We start from the raw sequence: 14741 nt of genomic DNA, 5'->3' as shown, positions 1-14741 counted from the left end.
ATCGAGCAAGCCATGGGTTTTGCACCAGCACCGTATTCTAATACTTACGCAGGTGTTAAGACCACTGAAAGAGTCTGCACAGGTGTTGACAAATTTGTATAGTGCATGCAAGTACATGCACATACGTGAACAGGAAGGACACTGAAAGTTCAGCCTTCATTTGCTAAGGCTAATTTTCAACACTTACGAGAGTTTAGCACTATTTTCATTTGCTCTCCTAGTGTATCTAATTAAATTATGCGGAGCAGCCCAAACCTGGCATTAAGAGCAAATAGTCATTAATACATATCATGTGTTCTGCTACGTATCCCATCAGAAACATTTTGCGTGTCATGAGGCTCTCTGCTCACTGGAGGCTTAGAATTTACCTTTTTCTAAAATAGTGACTGAATCAGTGAATTTACAGCCGCTATCCCTGTACAGTGGTAGCCAGAGGACCCCAGGATTTGCCAGAGATCTTTTTCCTTATCTTTAGGAGCATATGCATTCAACCACTCAGCCACATACTGAACAGTTACAGAAAATACCATGGTGGCCTGTATAGATCAAACATAGCACTTACACCACCACTTTTTCAGAGCACCGCACCAAACATCAATCCATTCTCACCACAGCCCCGCCCACGAAGCAGCAACAAAGAATTATCGGTTTTCCCCAAGGCCACACAGCAAGTCAGTGGCAGAGCCTGAACTTGTGAGTTCCTGACTCTCTCCCTTCTGCACATTCCTTTAGACCGCATTGCCTCATGCAGCAAGGAAATATTAAGTTTGACCACACTGAAGCCATGACAGTATTTAACAAATGGTGTGTCAAACTGGCATTTCCTTCATTTGGAAGCAGATTAGAGCAAACTTCATCAGCAGCCAGAGTCAGGAAAATTAGGAATTCTTTGTGTTCCAGAGGGTTACAAGACGACACAAGCAGGAGACTGTTTATCTAGCAAAAAATAACATGCACTTCTCAGTTTCAAGGAAGCTCTATTTGCAAGAGGACGCTGAGGAGAGTACGTTCGGGACCCTTTAGCAGATGATTTACATCATAGGAAATTACTGTTTTGAAAAAAAAAAAATCAGACCTGCTACTCTACTTTCAGTTAGAATAAAACACACACCAGGCCTGTGATTTGTATGATAGGAATTTTAGCCCAAACCCCTCTGGATTTCATGGAGCTTAGTGGTGTCCAGCTAGTAGCTGAAGAGAAATACAGATGAGATTCCACAGCTTATTGAAGCCAAATGAAGATGATGAAAAACAGAAGAGTTATGAGACAGGGTAAACATTATAAAAAGTTTAGTAAACTTGGTAAATAGCTTTCCCATAAGCCACAAATGCATAGTGTTGTGCAATATATACACATTGGCTGCTAGATTCCCATCACTAGCAGAGCTCTGGCCCACCAGAAAAGCTCCAATGGCCATTTGAGAGGCTTTGGGTTTGAGCGGCTTCCAGGACTCCATTTGATAGTGCTTACCACTAGTGCTAGGACGAGGGTCCGGACCTTCTCCCCGATCTCTGGTGAAATGTCATTGCCAAACTGCTGAAGGGTGGTAAGGAAGCGCTTGAGTTTGCTGAGCTGCCGGGCCCCACAGGTTGCTGGGAGTTGCTGATTGGTCAGTGAGGATGAAGATGACGAGGCAGGACCATTGCTGAATCTTTGGGGTGGAGAGGGTGCCCCATTCAGCGTGGGGGGAGAATGGTTAATCCCATTGGGCACTGAAATGCAGAGCCAAACCAAAATGTAAGCACTAGTGACCACTGCTGCAACATGTTGTAGAAATACCCAAAAGGGGCACACAACAATTCCATGCCAGTTCGAGAGACTCAGAAAATAAAACTGACTAGAAACAGAGCAGAGCACCCCAGAATTGTGGGTTAAAGCAAAAATACAATGTTAAAATGGACACAATGGGTCTATTTCCTCCACTCCTGTACCTGTTTCTCTAAGTGCTCATGAAAACACAGGACATTTCCCGTTGATGTACTCAAACACAAGGATGCAGGCACAGCTTTGTTGAATGGCATTTATACCCATTACTTTTCAGCACTCTAACCTTTCCACTTCTGGCTCTGTTCCAATACGGAAGTTTAAATATTCAGCCTCTTGTAGACCAGCTGTAGCAGTTTGCAGGCCAGATCAGCTGTCCATAGTTTCTTTTTTAAACCTACCGGTCAGCTGTTTTTTAAAATGTTTTTCTCATCTGAATCCTATTGAAATTAAGAGCATGGACTCTAATAGACTCCCAAGGCCTAGCTTAACTTCCAAAGACATGAAATAATTACTAACCATTAGGGTTAAAAAGAAATGCTTTCTAAATAAATACCTATGGTTGTGATAGCTCTCGGGGAGCTGAGCTTCATAAAGTTTAACAGTGTAAGGCAGAATAGTGTCTCACATATAGCTCACAGGCTTAGATATGCTTTAACTCACCCAGAAATTATGGGCTGCACACCAGAATTTCTGGGTGACATTCTGTGGCCTGCATTAAATGATTGCAATGGTCCTTTCTGGCCTTAAAAATTGACAAATTCAAGGTAAATCAATTTTGTTCACTTAGTCCTGAGTCCTGCCAAGCATCTGACAGCACAGATGTTTGCACCCACATGCACCACTGCTGACATCAAGAGGCCTTTGCTGTAGTGTAAAGGTCCATCCAGGTGGATCCCGCTGCAGGATCAGGGCCATGCTACACCCCAGGGAATTTACATCTGCCTCAGTTTTGCAAGTGTCTGCTGTTTTTGATCCGATAATGTTGGTGACCTTGTTAGTCTATTTCAACGTGCTTTCTGACTAAATTAGACTAAGTTGCTGATGTTTAGGAGCTTCGGGAGGGATTTGAAAAATTGTTCAGATCCCGATAACAGTTCTTGTGCAATCTAAGGTCCTGTCTGGGAAACGTTTAAAGCAGGCATCAGATTCAGGCCCAAATGCGATCTAAACCATGAATTGCAAAGTGGAAAAGTACATCAGATTCAAAACATATTTTAAGTCAATCCACTGTTTCAAAATTACAGTCCCAATTCTGGACTCCTTGTACACCAACACCCATTATAGTCACTGGGAGTTTTGGTTGAGGAAGTAATACAGGATCAGGCCCCAAAGAGTATAAAAAACATTACAGCTCCTCTTTCCAGGGGCACTGTTTGGAGCAGCACTGCAGAAAGGATTCCTAGGACTGCGCTGTCTTTTTGGGATGCTGATGTATACACACGTACACATGCACGCAGAGAGAGAAACAGAGTTGACATGGCTATTCAAGAAAAACAGATATGACCACTTCTTCATTGAAAGGACAGGAAAATCCAGCAATATTTATGAAATTGGACCATGAGAAACAGCCTGGACAAATTATTTATAAACTTAGTATAGTGCAAACTATGGTAAGTTAATAAAAATTATATAAAATTATTGTGTCCTTCTAAAATGAGAGCCTTTCAACTTCAAACCACTACACAAGTGAGACCTTTTCAAATTATGGGAAGGGAAGGATTAGGGCAGTTAAACCGCCCAAGGGCTGCTCAGAGATCTGAGGTTATAAAAGCACCACACACCTGGCGTGGCAGTGGAGAAGTGGGGAGACAACCACAGAAGAATAACCAGAGTCAGTTACCGATTCACAGGAAAGATAAGGGCAGAAAAAAAATATCAAAGCTTGCTCATGTTGATGATGAATGGGGTGAAAGGGTTGCTACGGAGGGAAAGTACTGCTAGGTAGAAGGTAGGTCCATTAACACAGGGAGAGGGAATGAAATTAACGACAACATGCTGAGCTCTTGTTTTAAAGGTGACCTGCAAAGAAAAATAAAAAATGGCTTATGAGTTGTGTGTGTCATTATTATGGGTAAGGAAGATCTGAATGTGTTTTTTAAAATGTATTTTTCTATTTAAAAATAAAAAGTAAAGGAATCTATGGAATATTTAAACATGTTCAAAGAAGCCAAAGTAGATGATGGGCATTCTATGATATTAGCATGCATGATGCATCCAAGAGAAATATTTCGGACAGTGCTAGAAGACTGGATAAAAGCAAATGTCATAATGAATTTCAAGGAGGAGGATCCCGGCAATTATTTTCCCATAATTAACATCTATTCATAGTAAAAAAACGGGGAAAAATGCAATAACTAACCATTAGATAAAACTACCATAAGTAATAAGCAAGGGAGGTAGCATGGGGTACTGGCTAGGACACTGGAATGGGAAATCCATGTTCTATTCCTAGCCTTGTTACTGACCTGCTGGGTGAAGTCAGACAAGTCTTTCCCACAGGATCTTTTGTCTGCCTGTTCAGTTTAGATCATCAGTTCTTTGGGACAGGTTACTATGGTGTATGTACAGAGCCAAGCTCAGAGGGGCTTGACTTTGGCTGGGGCCTTTAAGCACTACTGGAATATAAATAACGAGACTAATCCTCACCAGACCTACTTCACTGCAATGCTAGTAAAATCTAAGTTAGCAAATGACCAGACCCCAGTATATTTAGGATTTTAGTAAAGCATCTGAGACTGTGTGATATATAACCTTACTTGAAAAATTAATTCAAAATGGTTTAGATAAGACTGAATAACCATAAAGTAGGATGCCATAAAAAACACAGTGTATCAAAGATGAGGGCGAGGGAAAGTTTGATGTGGTAGCCCAGTGATAAGTATTACAGAATATCTAATTATTAAAAAAGGTAATAATTGGAGATATACCAATCTCCTAGAACTGGAAGGGACCTCGAAAGGTCATCAAGTCCAGCCCCCTGCCTTCACTAGCAGGACCAATTTTTGCCCCAGATCCCTAAGTGGCCTCCTCAAGGATTGAACTCACAACCCTGGGTTTAGCAGGCCAATGCTCAAACCACTGAGAACATAACATAAGAACATAAGAAAGGCCGTACCGGGTCAGACCAAAGGTCCATCTAGCCCAGTATCTGTCTACCGACAGTGGCCAATGCCAGGTGCCCCTGAGGGAGTGAACCTAACAGGCAATGATCAAGTGATCTCTCTCCTGCCATCCATCTCCATCCTCTGACAAACAGAGGCTAGGGACACCATTCTTACCCATCCTGGCTAATAGCCATTTATGGACTTAGCCACCATGAATTTATCCAGTCCCCTTTTAAACATTGTTATAGTCCTAGCCTTCACAACCTCCTCAGGTAAGGAGTTCCACAAGTTGACTGTGCGCTGCGTGAAGAAGAACTTCCTTTTATTTGTTTTAAACCTGCTGCCTATTAGTTTCATTTGGTGACCCCTAGTTCTTGTATTATGGGAATAAGTAAATAACTTTTCCTTATCCACTTTCTCAACATCACTCATGATTTTATATACCTCTATCATGTCCCCCTTAGTCTTCTCTTTTCCAAACTGAAGAGTCCTAGCCTCTTTAATCTTTCCTCATATGGGACCCTCTCTAAACCCCTAATCATTTTAGTTGCTCTTTTCTGAACCTTTTCTAGTGCTAGAATATCTTTTTTGAGGTGAGGAGACCACATCTGTACACAGTATTCGAGATGTGGGCGTACCATGGATTTATATAAGGGCAATAATATATTCTCAGTCTTATTCTCTATTCCCTTTTTAATGATTCCTAACATCCTGTTTGCTTTTTTGACCGCCTCTGCACACTGCGTGGACATCTTTAGAGAACTATCCACGATAACTCCAAGATCTTTTTCCTGACTCGTTGTAGCTAAATTAGCCCCCATCATGTTGTATGTATAGTTGGGGTTATTTTTTCCAATGTGCATTACTTTACATTTATCCACATTAAATTTCATTTGCCATTTTGTTGCCCAATCACTTAGTTTTGTGAGATCTTTTTGAAGTTCTTCACAATCTGCTTTGGTCTTAACTATCTTGAGTAGTTTAGTATCATCTGCAAACTTTGCCACCTCACTGTTTACCCCTTTCTCCAGATCATTTATGAATAAATTGAATAGGATTGGTCCCAGGACTGACCCTTGGGGAACACCACTAGTTACCTCTCTCCATTCTGAGAATTTAGCATTAATTCCTACCCTTTGTTCCCTGTCCTTTAACCAGTTCTCAATCCATGAACTATCCCTATTCTATTCTGGCAGAGAGGTTAAGCGGTAAGTGAAACTCACAGATGACACTAAATTGTGAGGCGTTGCAAACATCAGTGAGGGCAGTAAAATAATACACAGGTAGCTAGAAAGATGAGACGTATGGACAGAAAACAGTGAGAATCAACTTTTTAAAAAAAATTCACCTAGTGCATCTGGGGAAAGATAATCCTTAACTCAACTGTTGCATGGAAAGAAGAAAAGTGGAAAGCTGTAATGCTGAGAAAGGCTTTGGGGAGATAGCGGATGGTAAATTGGATAAGAGTTTGCAATATCATAATGGGAGCAAAAAAAGTCCAAGTTCCTGTGAACTACATCAGTGAGGCATGAGGGAGCAGAGAGGGAAATGTCCCTCTGTACGGTGCTGGTGCTATTGCAGGTAGGAGAGTGTTATTTCTAGACATCACACTACCAGAAAGAAAAACTAGAGGGAGTAGTTCGAACAGCAACCGAACAGAGCAGGGGTACGGAGGGACTGAATTATGACTAGGAGGGGCAATGATAGTCCAACCTTATTGGAAGGGTATAAATAATTGAAATGGAGAGAGATGATTTGGGGTGGAGAAGGAGGAATAATGAGGAGCAACGAGACCTTCCTGGCAGCGAGATACATCAACCCATGGACTAATCTCACAAGGGAAGCAGTGCGAGTGCCAGCACTTGTCTTATTTAAAACTAAACTGGAAAAAGCACTTCTGTATTTGAGTCAATGTACCACAGTGAACAATTCTGCATCAGTAGGGAGAGGCACTGAATAAACTACCTGGTAGGAGAGCTTCAATCCCCGATCCCAGTTCTTCGCTACCGTGAAGTGCATACTACAATGCATAACTAACTCTATATTCTGGGTATCAGCACACAAAAACAGCTGCAATATTGGCAGCAACTTTTAAAAACGGAATGTTTCCCCCACATCAAAATGAAGAGCCCTGTTGAAAATTCAAGGGGAAAAGCAGCTTCCTAACATCAGATCAGACCGAGGTACAGACAAGCCTTACATGCCGTAGGAGTGAATGACAGTGGCCGGGGTCCGCCTGGGTTCACAGGTGGAAGTGGTGGCATGCTTGGAGGAGAAGATCTTGACTGTATCTTCACTTCCACAGGCGATCCAGGCATCACTGGCACCCTCTTCTCACTAGCAACTGTTGAGAGGAAAAAGAGTTTAACGCTCACTGAAGGTCAAAGAAGCACACATATACCCTGTCCCAAACCAAATCACTCCTCTGAACTCATAACGCTGGAGGGAGTAGGAGAGAAAGCAGGGTGCTCATATTTTGCAGTGATGAGGGCAGTATAAGAACCTGAATAGAATAGGTGAAAACCTCTGCAGGCAGGATACGGATATGGAGCACACTACAGGCTGGACTGATTACGAGCGCACGCATTAAACACATACTGGTCCAGGTTTTTTATTTGGTTATTTGTTAAATCTTTTCAAAAGTAACAAACCTGCCTGGCAGCACCAGCCTACTCCTGCCAGCACATTGTACATACATGGGTGGGATTTTGAGAAATGACTCACGAGGACAAGTCCCATTGAAAGTCTGTATGATTTATGCTGCTAAGTCCCTTAGACTCTTTTGAAAATCACACCCATAGTTTTAAAGGAGGCAGCTGAAAATGAAAGACTTTCACATCTCCACCCCTCATTAAAACCTGAGGTCAGGCACATAGCTCTGGGGAATCACCATCACACAACACAAGGCAGAGTTACATTCTTTACCAGGCGCCTGTGATGCCATCAGGTGGCTGGTGGAAAGAACAAACTCAGGCTTTGACAGGTAAGTAAAGGAGACATTTGTAAAGCTCTTTTGTTTCAAGGTTTGATATTCAGTGCCCCAGCAGGTGTGTGTTTGCAGGTGTCAAATGTACGCCTCCCTTCTGTGAACAGCACGGGCTGTGCACCCTTGCAGAAATACAGGGCAACCCAAGCACACACAAAAGGAAGGAGGTGTGCGCATTCAGATAAATACATCTGAATAGATGAGTACTTATGTGGGCACTGAAAATCAAGACTGTAAAACGTATGGATGCATATACAGTACGGTATTCTCCTAAAGATTTGGGTTCTTAAAACTATTAGTTTTTATAAAACATCATTCCACTTCACCTTTAAGGCCATGTCTTCATTGCAAAAGAGGTGTGACAGTTAACTCATTGTTAAACCCTAGTGGAGACATGGCACCGTAGTTTTTAATCTCGATATAGCTAGTCGAGATCAATCCCAGGTGGAGGGCTCAGGGTTGAGCTCAACTAGTTTACATCAATAAAAACTATGTGTGTCTTGTTTCCACTAGGATTTGACATTGAGATAGCTCTCCACTTGCCTGCAGCAAAAGACAAAGCCCAAGCGTCTCCAAAGCACGACTGCTTTACTAAGAGCCAATAAACCCGCCAGCATATTATTCAGAGAACATGGATGCTTATTGTTGCTACTCTGATGACACTGGGACCCAGCACGTTCGTAAGTTTGTGAGCCACAAGGAGCAACATGAGACAATGTGATCCATATCACCCCCCTCAACAATGTGCTGACACTTTCTGCTCCTGAAACCGACGCCCGTCTCCTCCGATTAGTTCCCGAACGCGTTGTGACTATGTTGTAGCATGCCCTTCATAAAAAACGTTGAAAGATTTCCAGCACATCCATCTGGGCCTTGGCACTTTTTTTTTTTTTTTTTTGCAGGGAGGGGGAGGTGAGGGGAGGGAGCAAGGGAAGGAAGGAAGTGACAGTTGTCTTTCACTTCTATGTGTTGTGTGCAGTGTGTGAGAACCCAAAGGGAACCATCATTGCAGACCACCTGCTTTTTCAGCAAGGCTGCCAAAGGCCTGGAGGAGAGCTTAGCAGTTAGACATGTTTCAACCTTCACCACTTGGCATAAGTTGGAATTCAACACAGCCTACAAGCAGCACACTGAAATGCCTACTGAAGCGTTGACTGAAAACTTTGGATTCTTTCTAGTGCAAAATAAAAAAACCTCAGCTGCTTGGATACTTTTATAGCAGCTGAAACTAATTGCCTTCAATGCTGATTGGCTGTGGGCAAAGGAAAAAGCATTCTGGAACTTTGAAAGGTGAGAAGGCACATGGGGCATTTCCTTGTCATGAAGGACGGCTGGGCAGTTTTTTGTTTATATATAATGAAGCATTTTCCTGTCTAACAAGCCCACCAAAGAGTTCAGAGCATATTTATGTTAGGAAGGCCCTTCAGAAAAACGGCAAATTGCTACTCACAGCTCTTTCACTGCCAAAAAACAAATCTAACTTCTATCAGCACTGCAGAGCAAGCTGGACTCCATTCTGCCATGTGCAGCATCAAGAGAATTGTCAGCAAGCTTCTGATAGCATAATCTGTATTACTAGCGTGGATTTAATAGGCAGGAAGGACCCAGCTAGACCTCTGGGGCTGATTAGAAACATCAAATAATATTTCTTAGAGCTAGAACAGCCCTTCTCATCTTCAAAGCATTAACTATCAGTAGAGGTAAGAAGCATACACATTTTTACAACTGGAAAAAACTAACAGAGGTGAAGTGACTTTTCTAAAGCCCTGGAAGGAATCAATTTCCAGTTCTGAATTAGAACTAAGAAATTCCTGGCTCCCAGACCTGTGTCCAACCCCACCTCTCTAGACTGGAGTTGGAAGCTATTGAAAGGGACTTTATAAGGAACCGCCCACTGACAGCTGAGTTTAAAACAGTTTAGGAGCTTTATAAATATATAAATACTACATAATGATGTAATTTTTGCAAGTTATTAATCAGCTCTAAAGAACACAGTTGTACCAGTGCTTAAACTCTGAGTGGAACAATCCTATTTTTTTTTAAAAGGAAACTGATTGAAATGAGAAGTTTTTCACTTAATTATAATCACAAAACCTGCTTCTTTGCAATTTATGGCAGCAATCTGTTCTCCTCAGTAAAGGTGCTGGTTTGTGAAAGCATAGAAGGAACAACCTGGCGCCAGAGCCCTTCTGCACCAAGCACTCGGCACTATCGCCCATGGCCTGAAATCCCTTATGCAAGTCACACACTCCTGTTTTTCCTGCATACACCAGGCCACAGGTATCTCATTTATTCTCCTTGTGGAAAATCATCCTTAAAGTCAGCAAGGTAACAAATGGATCTTGCACTCCAACAATCTTCCTCTCTGTGAGATTAGAGAGGTGACATTGGCAGCATGAGCAGAGATGATTTACAGTAAACCCCCCATTCTCAAGCAATTAAGAAACTCTCTCCATTTCAATGCTCACAATTAAAAATCAAATCAAATCTGCAGTCCTAAAGTATTTATATGGCAGCAGGCGTGTGTTTTAGTTTATATAAACCCTGTTTCACATCAGTAATTTTCTGTTCAAATCTCAGCTTCCCATCCGCCAAGAAAGCGACCAGAGAGATTATTCAAGACACTGGCCATATACTGTATACACACTTCTGTATGCAAGTGTTCGTTCACACTTTTACATTAATTCATACTGAATGTGTCCATCCTTCCTGTGTGTACACTTCCTGCAAATACTCTAGCAAATAAGTTTATTGACAGGAAAATTGGGGGGGAGGGGAACCAACCATGAATCAGACAAGCATTCCAGAATATTCACAGAGAACAAATTTTAAATTTGCAATCAAAAGTATTCACACCAGAAACTTCATGCTAAGAGTTGCACTCATCTGTTCAGGGAACAGAAACACACCCTGGGATCTACAGCGTTCAGTCAAAACAGTTCTAACTGTAAATATCCAATACTTTGCTCCATAGTTTGTGAGCTACCCAGTGACTGAAATATGTTTGCACAAATCATTTGAATAAATGCAAACAGTGAGCTAACTCATGGAAATTATAATCGATTGTCAGATAATTCACAAACCGAAAAGAAATTTCTACAATATTTAATAAATGTCATTCACTGTAAATTGTTCTTCCTATTCTAGCTTTACAAAATTCAATAGTCTCTCCTGCCTTTACCTCCAACGAGACAGCTCACATGCAAACATATGCACGGTACCCCTTTCATACTCTGTTTTCTTCACCCCTTTTCTGTGAAACCTGTTCCCACAACTGCATATGGGGAAAATGACATGAGACATACGATCTCCCTAGAGCATGGAATGGGATCTTGATTTTGATGATCTCTCTTTCCAAACCATTTGCAGGACATATTAACCATACTGTCAAAACACTACCAAGGGCACATTTTTAAAAATAAAGTGTTTTTTATTTTTTTTTTAAATAAAGCCCAAGCAGAAATATTGCCATTGTCAGCGATAACGAAAGTTCAATGGAATTCCCATCCCCTCCACCCTCAATAAACAATCCCATGCACTTGTAATAACTTGAAAAACTGCATTGCTCTGTCGCAGTGCATGAGAACCTGAAAGCCAAAACTCACAAGAAATCAAGTGGCTTGTTTTCATGACTCACCATGAGCGAAATACAAAAAGCAAGCAGCGCTGTTAGATTTCACAAGCTTTCTATTACTGGATTGTTGTGGTTGTAACCAAGATAAGGACATATCTTTCTTCTAAACATTCTGATTTTACATATCCCTTTAATGGGAATAATATAGGTTTTTACTCAGCTTCACACAGAGAAAAATGAGCTAAAATGGGGCAGTGCAGACACTGATGGAGGAGGTCAGCTCTCCCATCAAGGGCTGAAGGAACATTGCTTTCTTCTCACACTGAACTGTTTAGGAAGGTTTGCTGGTTAATCAATGACTGAATAAAAATCCTGTCTTCAGCTGCTGATCTCCAGCTGTGGTTAGGGAGAAGGGACATCCAGCAGTTGTTCAAACTGCGTGCAAGCCATAGAATTTCCCAGTTATCTGAAATCATGTTGAATAGAATCAAGTGCAATGTTAACTGTTTGGAGGCAGGAAGTGGAACATGAGTTCAGTCTAAATGCACATCCAAGTTAGCATGCTTTTCAGCTCCCTGACATACAAGGTTCATAAGAAGCACCAAACAAGACAACACTGGCAAACCAAACTCCTTCTTCCAAACCTGCATTTGTTCCTGCAGCCTCTCTTTAAGAAGAGCAGTTGCATTTGATAGCTTGACTACTCAGAACGTCAGTTTATCATCACTTCCTAAATTGGACATCTTAATCTGTTACACTTCAAACAGGCTTCCTTCCAAAATACCAGACAAACTTCAGTGCTAACTTCTGCTCCTCTACAAAGCTATTAAACTTGCTGTTCCATGTCTTGTGGGGGAATGTTAGCTGACATGGTTTGGTCTGACAGCGCTGACTGGATCTATTTTAGAAACGTTTATGAATTCTGTGTCGCTATTTTCCAAACACTGCCTGTAGGACACAGATTGAACATGTTTATAGCACACGGCTTTTGCCATCAAGCTGCCAAACATCACAATTTTATGACGACTTGTGCTGACTTCACATCCAGAGATAGCAAATGTTGACTGGTTAATGAAGACGCACTGAATGAACAAAAGAATATTCCTGCCAGTGCCAAGATGAGAGGAAAACTATACTGAACTAACCTGAAACAATCTGAAGTGTTACCAGGGAATAAGATTAACTTTATTTAAAAGAATCCTGGCCACTGACATTCTGTTTTATTCTTTACTTGACAACTGTTAGTGTCTCCATCCTCTCAAATTTGATGGAGAAAAGCAACAGGGACACAGGGGGGTTGAAAGCCAGATTTTACAATGATTAATCAATACAGATTTCAGCTGATTTCCACGTTATTCAGCTGTAATAGCAAAACGACTGATTTTGTATATTGGATGGCCTGGAGGTAGGAAGCTGTTTGGTTTGGGGGTACCACTAAGGACGTCCTTGTGGCGAAAAGGATGGGGCATTTCAATGTATTCTTCTTCTTAGCGTAACATGCCTCAGGTGGCACATGACCAGGATTCATCACTGAATTTGGTCCGCTGGTTGGATCCTTAGCTTCCCCGGCTTGGGCTGGGCACTGACTGGGGGTGTAACATGAATGCTGATCCATGCATTCAAGAGCTTGGATTGATTTTGTGCCCACTCAAGGAACTGCTGACCACAAAGCTGTACTGTATCCTACTGTGATGGGATGTACTCACTGGCCCTGAGAGGGTAAATCAGGCCCAATTAACTGTGCAGGATGCACCAGGAGGAGGAGCCAGGGACCAGGGATTAAATTAGACAAGGCTCAACTGGGCAGGGACAGACAGGGCCTATATACGCCAGGAAGCTGGCAACAGAAAGGGGCTGCAGGAAGGCAGGCTGCAGTCACTTCCTGGGAGGAGAGAGGTGTGTAGGGACTATAGAGGGGAGTTCACAGTTACTCCCTGGTGAACCCAAAGAGGGGGAAAGCCAGGAAGGTAGGAGAATAGCAAGGGACAGCAGTGCAGGCCTTGGCTAACTGGAGGGCCCCTGAGCTGGAACCCGGAGTAGAGTGTGGGACCCGGTTTCCCTACCAGCCACTAGAGACATGGCAAATACCAGGCAGAGGACAGTGGACTGCCTGGGACAATTTGGTCCAGGAAAGACTTTGTTACACCCTCCCCCTGCCCCCCGGAAGGGGGAACCATGTTGTGACCTGGCCAGAGGGCTGAGTCACAAAAAGGCGGCTGCAGTTCCTGGAGCAAGCAGGCCTCAGAACGAGAAGACAGTGGGAGAGACGCCGCTGGAGGAGGACACAGTACCTTGCAGAATTAATCCCCAGGATGGCCAACATAAGGTGCCACCAGTGGTGAGTGCGCCCCATGACACCCACCCAACCAAAAAATATACTGCATGGCACTCCAGTAATTGGTTTGACTAGATTTTCTCTGCTGGTTGCATTGTATTTTATTTTGCTCCCCAACTGTTGTCTTCATGTAGCAGACAAAGAACAACAGCTAAGAGTAGCACTGCTGATCAACTTCTCATTTAACAAGCGCAGGCTAAATTCTAGTTGAGGATCAAGTCCCAGAATGAACAATTCGTTAGAACAGGTTCTGGAGGAAGCTATCAGACCATCTTTGCCTTCACTCACAAATCAGAGAAGTTCTTCCCCTCAGCTCTCCAGCAACAGCTGAGCGTTAAACATGCCCTATTGTGTCCACAATATACACACTTTTTCAACTCAACAGTTTAAACACCAGCCAAGACAGGTTTTCAAGACATTTACTGTCTTTAAGTAAACTTTCCTGCTATCACACTTAATAAAAGGAGAGTGTTGCTATGATGGGTGACCTCAGAAGAATAGCCAAATTCTACTTAAACTGTAACGATAAAAAGAAAAGTCTGGTTTAATAATCCTTTGCATTCATACGGTTTTGAAAAAGAAAAAAAATCAAAATAGCTGGGTGGCTAGGGAGTGTCTAAAAGACTCTAGAAATTTAATTTCTATCTTAAAGTCTTTGGAAATGAAGAAAGAAACCAAGAACCAGGAGAAATAAAGGACTGCAGGACAAAAGCTAGATAAGCAGCTACCATGAGAATTCAAGTGAAATAACCATGGCCAGTGGAAGGACTAGATGACTCCAAAAGACTGATAGGATAATATCAGGATGTGTGATTTACGTGTTAATAAAATGTGGTTTGTGAACCTGTTAAATAATAACATTAAGCTTCACTATTTAAAAGTTGGCATCCTGGCATATTTGAGAACTGCACAGTGCTGGAGTGGGACAGAAGAAAGCTAAACACATCCCAACAGACAAAGATAGTGTTGCTGGG

General features: G+C 42.2%; 1 protein-coding gene across 3 annotated transcripts in view; it reads right to left on the bottom strand.

The window, feature by feature from the left end:
• Nucleotides 1-14741, bottom strand: part of CBFA2T2 (CBFA2/RUNX1 partner transcriptional co-repressor 2) — a 91810-nt gene that overhangs the window by 18260 nt on the left and 58809 nt on the right. For all 3 annotated transcript variants that reach the window (XM_039498399.1, XM_039498398.1, XM_039498400.1), the window contains exons 2-3: nt 7073-7216; nt 1472-1713 (exon numbers count right to left, since the gene is read on the bottom strand). In XM_039498399.1, coding sequence (XP_039354333.1) covers nt 1472-1713; nt 7073-7216 — 386 coding nt within the window. The remainder of the gene's footprint in view (nt 1-1471; nt 1714-7072; nt 7217-14741) is intronic.

This window comes from Mauremys reevesii, linkage group 13 (assembly GCF_016161935.1).
Source record: "Mauremys reevesii isolate NIE-2019 linkage group 13, ASM1616193v1, whole genome shotgun sequence".
Lineage (NCBI taxonomy): Eukaryota > Metazoa > Chordata > Testudines > Geoemydidae > Mauremys > Mauremys reevesii.
This window is presented reverse-complemented; position numbering and strand designations above follow the sequence as displayed.